This window comes from Pristiophorus japonicus, chromosome 26 (assembly GCF_044704955.1).
Source record: "Pristiophorus japonicus isolate sPriJap1 chromosome 26, sPriJap1.hap1, whole genome shotgun sequence".
In the NCBI taxonomy this organism is placed as follows: Eukaryota; Metazoa; Chordata; class Chondrichthyes; family Pristiophoridae; genus Pristiophorus; species Pristiophorus japonicus.
In genome coordinates, this window is record NC_092002.1 from 13,423,794 (window position 1) to 13,437,238 (window position 13,445).

The 13,445-nt window shown below is 51.3% G+C and overlaps 1 protein-coding gene across 3 annotated transcripts in view; it reads left to right on the forward strand.

Moving 5' to 3' along the window:
• Positions 1 to 13,445, forward strand: part of ech1 (enoyl CoA hydratase 1, peroxisomal) — a 29,235-nt gene that overhangs the window by 2,924 nt on the left and 12,866 nt on the right. For all 3 annotated transcript variants that reach the window (XM_070867859.1, XM_070867861.1, XM_070867860.1), the window contains exons 2-5: positions 2,352 to 2,529; positions 5,265 to 5,353; positions 8,902 to 9,026; positions 13,165 to 13,213. In XM_070867859.1, the coding sequence (XP_070723960.1) occupies positions 2,352 to 2,529; positions 5,265 to 5,353; positions 8,902 to 9,026; positions 13,165 to 13,213 (441 nt within the window). The remainder of the gene's footprint in view (positions 1 to 2,351; positions 2,530 to 5,264; positions 5,354 to 8,901; positions 9,027 to 13,164; positions 13,214 to 13,445) is intronic.

Below are 13,445 nucleotides of genomic sequence, written 5' to 3' on the forward strand. Positions count from 1 at the left end.
GCTGGGGTTGTTCTCCTTGGGGCAGAGCAGGTTGAGAGGAGATTTGATCGAGGGGTTCAAAATCATGAGGGGTCTGGACAGAGTAGAGAGAGAGAAACTGTTCCCATTGGTGGAAGGGTCGAGAACCAGAGGACACAGATTTAAGGCGATTGGCAGAAGAACCAAAGGCGACATGAGGAAAAACGTTTTTACGCAACGAATGGTTAGGATCTGGAATGCGCTGCCTGAGAGGGTGTTGGAGGCAGACTCAATCGCGGCTTTCAAAAGGGAGTTGGATAAGTACCTGAAGGGGAATAATATTGCAGTGCTACGGGGAAAGGGCGGGGGAGTGGGACTGACTGAGAGTCGGCACGGGCCGAATGGCGGTCTCCTGTGCTGTAACCATTCTCTGATTCTAAGTGATTCTGATCATTTACCCAGAGAGTGGTGACAATGTGGAACTCAGTGCCACAGGGAGTGGTTGAAGAGAATAGCATCGCACCAGGAATAGAAGATTAGGTTGATAGGGTTAGATGGAGGGGCGGGAGGAGGCCCATGTGGGGCATAAACGCCAGCGTGGATCAGTTGGGCCGAATGGTCTGTTTCTGTGTCGTCCATTCTGTGGAATTCCGATGGACAGGAATATAAGAAATAGGAGCAGGAGTAGGCCATACGGCCCCTCGAGCCTGCTCCGGCATTCAATATGATCATGGCTGATCTGATCATGGACTCGGGTCCACTTCCCTACCCGCTCCCCATAACCCCTTATCCCCTTATCGTTTAAGAAACTGTCTATTTCTGTCTTAAATATATTCAATTTCCCAGCCTCCACAGCTCTCTGGGGCAGAGAATTCCACAGATTTACAACCCTCTGAGAAGAAATTCCTCCTCATCTCAGTTTTAAATGGGCGGCCCCTTATTCTAAGATCATGCCCCCTAGTTCTAGTCGTGTAATTCCCATCAGTGGAAACATCCTCTCAGCATCCACCTTGTCAAGCCCCCTCATAATCTTAATACATTTCGATAAGATCGCCTCTCAGGAAGCTTCCAGGCTGCGTCCATTGGAAAGATTTCCTGGTGTGAGGGGGTGAAAATGTTGCTGGTGGGTGTCGCTGTGGGTTAATAGATTGTACAGTCCCCCCCCCCCCCGCCCCCGACCCCCGGTGCGGAGCAGCATGGCTCCCTCTGCCAGCTGTCGGAGAGAAGTGGGCATCGTGTTTCTGGGCCGTCTCAATCCACTTCCTGGTTCCATTATCTGACGGGTCCATTCAGAGGCCCAAGGGAAACAGCCCACCTGGCAGCTGGGGTGGGAATGTAATACTTGGGGAGGGAGGAGGGGTCTGGGGCTGGGAGTGTCTGCCACAGGACCTTCCCACACCCCCCGGCCTCAGTGCCCTCCTGTCTGCCCCAGGACCTCCTCCCCCCTCATCTGCCCCAGGACCTCCTCCCCCCCCCCATCTCTGTCCCAGGAACTACCCCCCCCAGCCTCAGTGCCCTCCCTGTCTGCCCCAGGACCTCCCCTCCCTCTCTTCCCCAGGACCACCTCCTTCCCCCGGGCCTCAGTGCCCGACTATGTGCCCTAGGACCCCCCCCCCCATCTCTGTCCCAGGACCCCTCCCCATGTGCCTCTTTGACCCCCCTGCCTGCCCCAGGATCCCCCCCTCCCCTCTCTGTCCCAGGACTCAGTTCCCTCTTCCCCCCTCTCCCTCCCCCCCTCCCCCTCCCCCATCCCATCCCCCCTCCCCCATCCCATCCCCCCTCCCCCATCCCATCCCCCCCATCCCATCCCCCCCCATCCCATCCCATCCCCCCTCCACCCCCAACCCATCCCCCCTCCCCCCCCAATCCCATCCCCCCTCCCCCCCCATCCCCCCTCCCCCCCCATCCCATCCCCCCTCCCCCCATCCCATCCCCCCTCCCCCCCCATCCCATCCCCCCTCCCCCCCCATCCCATCCCCCCTCCCCCCCATCCCATCCCCCCTCCCCCCCCATCCCATCCCCCCTCCCCCCCAATCCCATCCCCCCTCCCCCCCATCCCATCCCCCCTCCCCCCCCATCCCATCCCCCCTCCCCCCCATCCCATCCCCCCTCCCCCCCCATCCCATCCCCCCTCCCCCCCCATCCCATCCCCCCTCCCCCTCCATCCCATCCCCCATCCCATCCCCCCTCCCCCCCCATCCCATCCCCCCTCCCCCCTCCCTCCCTCTCCCCCCCGCCTCCCCCTCTCCCCCCCCCCCTGTTCTCTGGTCCCCAGGGCCCTGCCACAGGGCGAGTTGTGCAGAAATATATATTGCACGGGGAGGGGAAAGTTTCGCACTTTGAGGTTTGAATTTCTGTTCGAGTCTCATGCGAGTCTGTCCTTGAACCCGCAGGTCGAGGGTTGCTTCAATCTTTGCAAATCGGGACACGATCGTTGTCTGCAGGGACACGGAACATGGCACCCTCGTACGACTTTGAGACTCTGCGCGTCTCGCAAGCGAGAGACGACGTGCTGCACGTGGAACTGAACAGGCCCGAGAAGCGGAACGCAATGAATAAAACCCTGTGGAGGTCACTTTAAATCTCCCGATCGATGTTTTAGGATGAGTAACACTGCTTACCTGCTGCTTAAAGGGACCCCCCACCCCCGCCCCCGGTGTAACACTGAGCCATAGTGAGAGAGGAGCTATTAAGGGGTTTAGCAGCTTTGAAAGTGGATAAATCCCCAGGCCCGGATGAAATATATCCCAGGCTGTTAAAAGAAGCAAAAGTGGAAATAGCAGAGGATCTGACCATCATTTTCCAATCCTCTCTGGCTACAGGTGTGGTACTGGAGCACTGCTAACGTCGTACCTTTGTTTAAAAAGGGAGAAAGGGATAGACCGAGGAATTACAGGCCAATCAGCCTAACCTCGGTGGTGGGGAAATTATTGGAGAAAATCCTGTGGGACAGGATAAATCTTCATTTAGAAAGACATGGATTAATCAGGGACAGTCAGCATGGATTTTTTAAGGGAAGATTGTGTCTGACTAACTTGCTTTGAATTTTTTGAGGAGGTAACAAGGAGGGTCGATGATAGTTTTACATGGGTTTCAGCATGGCTTTTTATGAGGTCCCACATGGCAGACTAGTCACGAAAGTAAAAGTCCATGGGATCAAGGCAAAGTGGCAAGTTGGATCCAAAATTGGCTCAGAGGCAGGAAGCATAAGGTAATGCTTGATAGGTGTTTTTTGTGACTGGAAGGCTGTTTCCAGTGGGATTCTGCAGGGCTCAGTACTGGGTCCCTTGCTTTTTGTGGCAAATATCAATGATTTAGACTTGAATGTAGGGGGTATGATTAAGAAGTTTGCAGATGATACATTGGCTGTGTGGTTGATAATGAACAAGAAAGCTGTAGACTGCAGGAAGATATCAATGAACTGGTCAGGTGGGCAGAACAGTGGCAAATGGAATTTAATCTGGAGAAATGTGAGGTAATGCATTTGGGGAGGCAAGGAAATACGCATTAAATGGTAGGACACTGAGAAGTGTAGAGGAACAAAGGGACCTTGGAGTGCAGGTCCATAGATCCCTGAAGGTAGCAGACCAGATGGATAAGGTGGTTTAGAAGGTGTATACGGAATACTTGCCTTTATTAGTCACGGCATTGAATACAAGAGCAGGGAGATTATGCTTGAACTGTATAAAACACTGGTTAGGCCACAGCTGGAGTACTGCGTGCAGTTCTGATCACCACATTACAGGAAAGATGTGATCCCACTGGAGAGGGTACAGAGGAGATTTACGAGGTTGTTGCCTGGACTGAAGAATTTTAGCTATGAGGAAAGATTGGATAGGCTGGGGTTGTTTTCTTTGGAACAGAGGAGGCTGAGGGGAGACCTAATTGAGGTGTATAAAATTATGAGGGGCCTGGATAGAGTGGATAGGACGGACCTGTTTCCCTTGGCAGAGGGGTCAACAGCCAGGGGGCATAGATCTAAAGTAATTGGTAGGAGGTTTAGAGGGGATTTGAGGGGAAATTTCTTCACCCAGTGGGGGTCTGGGGCGGAACTCACTGCCTGAAAGAGTGGTTGAGACAGAAACCCTCACCATATTTTAAAAGTGCTTGGATGTGCACTTGAAGTGCCGTAACCTGCAGGGCTACGGACCAAGAGCTGGAAAGTGGGATTAGGCTGGGTAGCTCTTTGTCGGCCGGTGCGGACACGATGGGCCGAATGGCCTCCTCCTGTGCTGTAAATTTCTCTGATTCTGTGCAGACCCGAAGGCTATAGCGTTGACCCTCCGCCTGTGCAGACTCACCTGCTCCCACCCTGGGCGGCAGTACCACCGTGACAATCAGCCTTGAGGGAGGGGAAAGATCGGATTGATTCCTGCCCAGGCCCCTGGCTGGAAGGGATGGCCCAATGGCGCAGACATATAACACTCTCCCACACTAAGCCTCCATGGGAGGGGGGGGGGGGGTAAGGGCTGTGTTGTGATGGTGCTGCCAATTCCTGAAACCTCTGTGTATGGAATGCCAGAATTGGACAGCTTGTTGTTCAAACAACACGCATTTATATAGCGCCTTTAACGTAGTGAGACATCCCAAGGTGCTTCACAGGACTGCCACATAAGGAGAAATTAGGACAGGTGACTAAAAGCTTGATATGAGGTTTTAAGGAGCGTCTTAAAGTCGGAGAGAGAGGGGCAGTGAGGAAATTTCAGAACTTAGGTCCCAGGCAGCTGAAGGCACGGCCGCTAATGGTGGAGCGATTATAATCAGGGATGCACAAGGTGCCAGAATTGGTGTAGGGCAGAAGGAGATTACAGAGGTAAGGAAGGCGCAAGGGGGCCATGGAGGAATTTGAAAACAAGGATGAGAATTTTTTTAATTGAGGCGTGGTCGGACCGGGAGCCAATGTCGCTCAGCGAGCACAGGGTGGGGGAATGGGTGAGTGTGATTCGAGTTAGGATATGGGCAGAAGAGTTTTGGATCAGCTCAAATGTATGGCACGTGTAAGGTGGCCAGCCAGGAGAGCATTGGAATCGTCAAGTCTGGAGGTAACAGATCAGAACCAGAATAGGGAGCCCTGGCTGTTCCTGGGAAACTCAGACTGATTGTAGCAGCCCCACATTGGCTGAGGTCAGGTTTCTGGAGTTGAACGGGATGCCCCTCACAATCCAATCACCCTCCTCCGGAGGTAGGAACTAACGCATTGCCAGACCAATGCATGCAGGCTAAATTAGTGAGTCAGATTTATTGAGACTTTGGTGGGTTCAAGTGGGGTTCAGTACAACAGTAACAGCACTGTCTTTCTCCAACAGAGAGATGGTGGAGTGCTTTAACAGAATAGCCCAGGACAGTGACTATAGAGCTGTTGTTGTATCAGGAGCTGGGAAAATGTTTACTGCAGGTAAATGTGACTTCAAAAGCTGCAGAAAGCACATGGAACCGGTAAGGGTTGTGTGCGTATGAAAATGCAAATTTATTATTGGCATTGTCACATCACACACCATAACTATCGTAATGAAGCCCCCAGTTTGAGTAGGAAGGGGATTTGAGAAGGCAAGTGCTACTGGCCAGCACGGACTAGATGGGCCGAATGGGCTGTCTCTGTGTTGTAATTACGTGTCAGCTGTGGCTCAGTGGGCAGCACTCTCGCCTCTGAGTCAGAAGGTTGTGGGTTCAAGTCCCACTCCAGGGACTTGAGCACAAAAATCCAGTGCCGTGCTGAGCGAGTGCCGCACTGTCGGAGGTGCCGTCTTTCGGATGAGACGGTAAACCGAGGCCCCGTCTGCTCTCTCGGGTGGATGAAAAAGATCCCATGGCACTATTTCGAAGAAGAGCAGTGGAGTTATCCCCGGTGTCCTGGGGCCAATATTTATCCCTCAATCAACATCACTAAAACAGATTCTCTGGGTCATTATCACATTGCTGTTTGTGGGAGCTTGCTGTGCGCAAATTGACTGCCGCGTTTTCCACATTACTACACTCCAAAAAGTACTTCATTGGCTATAAAGTGTATTGGGACATCCGGAGGTCGTGAAAGTCGCTATATAAATGCAAGTCTTTAATTTCTCTGTAATTCTATCTAATTCAGTCACTTTTAGTGCCCCGCTAATCTGCGATGCAGGAAACTATTTAATTAATTGATGTGAATTGATCACATGCTGTGACCGGAACTTTTAAAGATTCAAACATGAAAAGACCTGTCCCTTTCACATCTCAATAAGGGGTTTAGGTTTTGTGGAGCTGGAGTTGTGATGTGGCCGCCCATAGATTTTCTTTACGAGTCCAGATTCCCTCACCCCTTGCAGCTCAGTTTTGTGCATTGAGTACACATTGAGGGAACAGTGGTGTAGCGGTTATGTCACAGGCCTAGCAATCCAGAGCGCTGGACTAAAGCTCCAGAGAGGCGAGTTCGAATCCCACCGGGGAATTTCAATTCACTTAATTAAATAAAAAGCTGGAATAAAAAGCTAGTACAGGTTGAGCGTCCGAAATCCGGAGTTCCAAAATTTGGAATGTTCCGGAATCCGGACACCGGGCCGATCCGCGGCGGGGTCGTCTGGAAACCGGAAAATGTTCTGAAACCCGGACTCCCTCCGCCTCGGTGGCCTGACTTTGCCCCGGCCTCCCCCAGCCCTCCGACCTCCCCCTTACCTCGGCTGCCAGACCCCACCAACCTCGGCCCAGGCAAAGACGTTCCAAAATCCGGAAATATCCGGAACGGCCTCGGTCCCGAGGTTCCCGGATTTCGGACACTCAACCTGTATCAGTAATGGTGACCGTGAAAATGTTGTAAAAACCCATCTGGTTCACTAATGTCCTTGAGGGAAGGAAATCTGCCATCCTTACCCGGTCTGGGCCTATATCTGACTCCAGACCCACAGCCATGTGGTTGACTCTTAACTGCCCTCGGAAACAGCCTTGCAGTTCCACCAAACCCCTATGGGACTGTGGGAGCACCTTCACCACACGGACTGCAGTGGTTCAAGAAGGTAGCTCACCACCACCTCCTCGAGGGCGATTAGGGATGGGCAATAAATGCCGGCCTTGCCAGCGACGCCCACATCCCAAGAATGAATAAAAAAACAGTCAGTCTCTTTATTGAAGTACAGAGTGGATTTGGGGATAATTTGGATGCAAGAGTTTTGATCTGATTATATATCAGTGACCTTTATTTGGTGAGGTTTTCAGCCCCCAAATCATTTTTGGGTTTAGCTCGCAACGCCCAGATGTCAGCTTGGCTCAGCTGGTAGCATTCTCTCTGAGTTCAAGGGTCATGGAGTCAAAACAGCGCAGTCTGCTGGAGTTCCAGTAACTGAGGCATGAGAGGTTAAACCAAGGTTGGATCTGAAAGATTCCATGGCAATATTTGAAGAGGGGCAATTATAAAAAGAACTTGCATTTATATAGCGCCTCTCACAATCTCAATGTCACAAAGCGCTTTACAGCCGATGAAATGCAGTCACTGTTGTGATGTACAGCAAGCTCCCAAAACAGCAATGAAATAACTGACCAGAAAATCTGGTTTAGTGCTGTCGGCTGAGGGATAAATATTGACCCCAGGACTCCCCTGCTCTTCTTTGAAATGGTGCCATGGGATCTTTTCCGTCCACCTAAGCGAGCAGACAGGGCCTCGGTTTAACGTCTCATTCCTCAGTACTGCCCCTCCGACAGTGCGGCGCTCCCTCAGTACTGCCCCGCTGACAGTGCCGCACTCCCTCAGTACTGCCCCTCCGACAGTGCGGCGCTCCCTCAGTACTGCCCCTCCGACAGTGCCGCACTCTCTCAGTACTGCCCCTCCGACAGTGCGGCGCTCCCTCAGTACTGCCCCTCCGACAGTGCGGCGCTCCCTCAGTACTGCCCCTCCGACAGTGCCGCACTCCCTCAGTACTGCCTCTCCGACAGTGCAGCACTCCCTCAGTACTGCCCCTCCGACAGTGCAGCGCTTCCTCAGTACTGCAACTCCGACAGTGCAGCACTCCCGCAGTACTGCCCCTCCGACAGTGCGACGCTCCCTCAGTACTGCCCCTCCGACAGTGCGGCACTCCCTCAGTACTGCCCCTCCGACAGTGCGGCACTCCCTCAGTACTGCCCCTCCGACAGTGCGGCACTCCCTCAGTACTGCCCCTCCGACAGTGCGGCACTCCCTCAGTACTGCCCCTCCGACAGTGCAGCGCTCCCTCAGTACTGCCCCTCCGACAGTGCGGCGCTCCCTCAGTACTGCCCCTCTGACAGTGCCGCACTCCCTCAGTACTGCCCCTCCGACAGTGCGGCGCTCCCTCAGTACTGTCCCTCCGACAGTGCGGCGCTCCCTCAGTACTGCCCCTCCGACAGTGCAGCGCTCCCTCAGGACTGCCCCTCCGACAGTGCAGCGCTTCCTCAGTACTGCCCCTCCGACAGTGCCGCATTCCCACAGTACTGCCCCTCCGACAGTGCAGCACTCCCTCAGTACTGCCCCTCCGACAGTGCCGCATTCCCACAGTACTGCCCCTCCGACAGTGCAGCACTCCCTCAGTACTGCCCCTCCGACAGTGCCGCATTCCCACAGTACTGCCCCTCCGACAGTGCAGCACTCCCTCAGTACTGCCCCTCCGACAGTGCAGCACTCCCTCAGTACTGCCCCTCCGACAGTGCCGCATTCCCTCAGTACTGCCCCTCCGACAGTGCGGCGCTCCCTCAGCACTGCCTTTCCGACAGTGCGGCACTCCCTCAGTACTGCCCTTCCGACAGTGCGGCACTCCCTCAGTACTGCCCCTCCGACAGTGCGGCACTCCCTCAGTACTGCCCCTCCGACAGTGCAGCACTCCCTCAGTACTGCACTGGGAGTGAAGTGGTGGAGGGAGCTAAGGATTGGGATGTGGGGTGAAGGCCCTACATGTGGTTGAAACAAGGAGATGACTGGTTAATATCCTGCAGCTGGATCGCATCAGTAATTGTCGTGATGTTGTGCAGGGATTGACCTGATGGACATGGCCGGGGATGTATTGCAGCCCAAAGAGGACGATACGGCCAGAAGGGCTTGGCACATGCGGAATACCATCCGCCAATACCAGGAGAGCTTCAGTGTGATAGAGAAGGTAGGAACTGCGACTGTCATTAAATAAAGAACCTTCCTGATTTATACTCCCTGTCAGTGAGTAAATATTCACACTCACTGACTGTTCACACTCACTGTCAGTGAGTCACTGTTCACACTCACTGACTGTTCACACTCACTGACTGTTCACACTCACTGACGGGGAGTCACGGTGCAGCAATGGTAATTGGGCTGATGAAATCCACCCATAACATTGGCAGGATTACTGAAATTATTGCGGCCTTTGTGAAAACGCCACATGTCATAGAAACATAGAAAATAGGTGCAGGAGTAGGCCATTCGGCCTTTCGAGCCTGCACCACCATTCAATAAGATCATGGCTGATCATTCACCTCAGTACCCCTTTCCTGCTTTCTCTCCATACCCTTGATCCCTTTAGCCGTATGGATCACATCTAACTCCCTCTTGAATATATTCAGTGAACTGGCCTCAACAACTCTCTGCGGTGGGGAATTCCACAGGTTAACAACTCTGGGTGAAGCAGTTTCTCCTCATCTCGGTCCTAAATGGCTTACCCCTTATCCTTAGACTGTGTCCCCTGGTTCTGGACTTCCCCAACATCGGGAACATTCTTTCTGTATCTAACCTGTCCAGTCCCGTCAGGATTTTATATGTTTCTATGAGATCCCCTCATCCTTCTAAACTCCAGTGAATAAAGGCCCAGTCAATCCAGTCTTTCCTCATATGTCAGTCCAGCCATCTCGGGAATCAGTCTGGTGAACCTTCGTTGCACTCCCTCAATAACAAGAACGTCCTTCCTCAGATTAGGAGACCAAAACTGAACACAATATTCCAGGTGGGGCCTCACCAAGGCCCTGTACAACTACAGTAAGACCTCCCTGCTCCTCTACTCAAAACCCCTAGCTATGAAGGCCAACATACCATTTGCCTTCTTAACCACCTGCTGTACCTATAAGCCAACTTTCAATAACTGATGTACCATGACACCCAGGTCTCGTTGCATCTCCCCTTTTCCTAATCTGCCGCCATTCAGATAATATTCTGCCTTCGTGTTTTTGCCCCCAAAGTGGATAACCTCACATTTATCCACATTGGGCAAATGCATGGCAGATGCAGTATAATCACCTAACCCCTGTCCAAGTCACCTTGCAGCCTCTTAGCATCCTCCTCACAGCTCACACCGCCACCCAGTTTAGTGTCATCTGCAAACTTGCAGATATTGCACTCAATTCCTTCATCTAAATCATTAATGTATATTGTAAAGAGCTGGGGTCCCAGCACTGAGCCCTGCGGCACCCCACTAGTCACTGCCTGCCACTCTGAAAAGGACTCTCTGCTTCCTGTCTGCCAACCAGTTCTTTATCTACGTCAGTACATTACCCCCAATATCATGTGCTTTAATCTTGCACACCAATCTCTTGTGTGGGACCTTGTCAAAATCCTTTTGAAAGTCCAAATACACTACATCCACTAGTTCTCCCTTATCTACTCTACCAGTTACATGCTTAAAAAATTCCAGAAGATTCGTCAAGCATGATTTCCCTTTCATAAATCCATGTTGACTTGGACCGATCCTGTCACTGCTTTCCAAATGCGCTGTTATTCCATTTTTAATCATTGATTCCAACATTTTCCCCACTACTGATGTCAGGCTAACTGGTCTATAATTACCTGTTTTCTTTCTCCCTCCTTTTTTAAAAAGTGGTGTTACATTAGCTACCCTCCAGTCCATAGGAACTGATCCGGAGTCGATAGACTGTTAGAAAATGATCACCAATGCATCCACTATTTCTAGGGCCACTTCCTTAAGTACTCTGGGATGCAGACTATCAGGCCCCGAGGATTTATCGGTCTTCAATCCTATCAATTTCCCTAACGCAATTTCCCGCCTAATAAGGATATCCTTTAGTTCCTCCTCCTCACTAGACCCTCGGTCCCCTAGTACTTCCGGAAGGTTATTTGTGTCTTCCTTCATGAAGACAGAATCAAAGTATTTGTTCAACCATTTCTGCCATTTCTTTGTTCCCCATTATAAATTCACCTGAATCTGACTGCAAAGAACCTACGTTTGTCTTCACTAATCTTTTTCTCTTCACATATCTATAGAAGCTTTTGCAGTCAGTTTTTATGTTCCTGGCAAGCTTCCTCTCATACTCTCTTTCCCTCCTCCTAATTAAACCCTTTGTCCTCCTCTGCTGAATTCTAAATTTCTCCCAGTCCTCAGGTTTGCTGCTTTTTCTGGCCAATTTATATGCCTCTTCCTTGGATTTAACACTATCCTTAATTTCCCTTGTTAGTCACGGTTGAGCCACCTTCCCCATTTTATTTTTACACCAGACAGGAATGTACAATTGTTGAAGTTCATCCATGTGATCTTTAAATGTTTGCCATTGCCTATCCACCGTCAACCCTTTAAGTATCATTTGCCAGTCTATTCTAGCCAATTCACGTCTCATACCATCGAAGTTACCTTTCCTTAAGTTCAGGACCCTAGTCTCTGAATTAACTGTGTCACTCTCCATCTTAATAAGGAATTCTACCATATTGTGGTCACTCTTCCCCAAGGGACCTCGCACAACAAGATCGCGAATTAGTCCTTTCTCATTACACATCACCCAGTCTAGGATGGCCAACCCTCTACTTGGTTCCTCGACATATTGGTCCAGAAAACCATCCTTAATACACTCCAGGAATCCTCCTCCATCGTATTGCTGCCAGTTTGGTTAGCCCAATCTATATGTAGATTAAAGTCGCCCGTGATAACTGCTGTACCTTTATTGCACGCATCCCTAATTTCTTGTTTGATGCTGTCCCCAACCTCACTACTACCGTTTGGTGGTCTGTACACAACTTCCACTAGCGTTTTCTGCCCTTTGGTATTCCGCAGCTCCACCCATACAGATTCCACATCATCCAGGCTAATGTCCTTCCTTACTATGTCGACAATAGTGGCGTTGGATTTCATGAGCTGCACCAGCTGTCGTAAGCCAGTGTGCATCACACGCACATACAGGCCCTCACATACGCGCCCCCACCGCAGTCTCATTCACACATCCTTCTTCCCCACGCCGGAACCCCCCCATCCTCCCCCTCCCCAAAAGGGTAATGTGAAATGAAATATTTTGCTCCAGTGATGTTCCTGTTCAAAGAACAACTCATTCATTAACGGTGCAAGTGATGCTGGGAAGCATCAAATTCCGCCGGGGCAAGTCGTGAAACTGAATGGAAAACTCCAACTAGTTCACGAATGTCCTTCGGGAAAGAGAATCCGATGCCCCTTCCCGGTCTGGCTCCATGTAACTTCAGTCCCTTGTCATGCGGTTGACTCTTAAAGCGCAACAAACCACTGGGTTATAAATAGTTGTCAACAGGCCCAACACAAAAATGGCCAAGCTGCCTGTGCAGCACAATGTTGCGTTGTCGGAGTGATGTATTTCTAAATCTCTCCTATTATCAGATCACTTTGTGTTCCCCGGCCCGTGCAGCATTCCCGGCCTGAGAACACAGACTGGGGACACTCTCCCAGGTCAGTGCCAGTCAGCACTGTCCCAGTGACCAGCCACAGTTGCACCCTGGCCACCGGAGTCACGCCCAACTACTCTCCGGACTCAGGAATTCTAGCTTGTATGCCAGAAACTCCAGTAAGTGGCCCCTTTCATCAATGTGTAAACGTCTGCACTTTTGGTGCCTACTGAGTGTAGTTTTGCTTTGAGCTCTTCGAACCCAGCCCTGGCTAAGTGGGCAGCACTCTCGCCTCTTGAGTCAGAAAGTTGTGGATTCAAGTCCCACTCCAGGGTCTTGAGCACAAAAATCTAGGCTGATACTCCCAGTGCTGAGGGAGCGCTGCACTGTCGGAGTTGCTGTCTTTTGGATGAGACGTTAAACTGAGGCCCCGTCTGCTCTCTCAGGTGGACGTAAAATATCTATGGCACTATTTCAAAGAAGAGCAGCCTCTCGTTCCCAAGTCTCTCTCCCCGGTGTCCTGGCCAATATTTATCCCTCGATCAACATAACAAAAACAGATTATCTGGTCATTGATGTTTGCGGGAGTTTGCTGTGCGCAAATTGGCAGCTGCGTTTCCTACATTACAACATCAAAAATTGGTTGTCAGAGGCACTATATAAATGCAAGTCTTTTGTTTTTCGTTCTGTTCCAGTGCCCTAAGCCAGTTATTGCAGCAGTTCACAGCGCTTGCATTGGAGGAGGTGAGTGCTTGATTCATTTTAATAATCCAGCGAGTAACCATTTAGACTACAGAGGGTAAATTCCCCATCGCATTACCTTGCGTGTTTCCATGCCAACATGTACTATACACAGCCTTTCTATGGGGGAGTAAGTGGGCGTCTTGATATGCTTGGAACCCCCTCATCAGCACTACCAGGGGTTACTGCAGACTATCCCTGGCTCAGGTGTCAGATTACCAATGCTGCTGCTCCC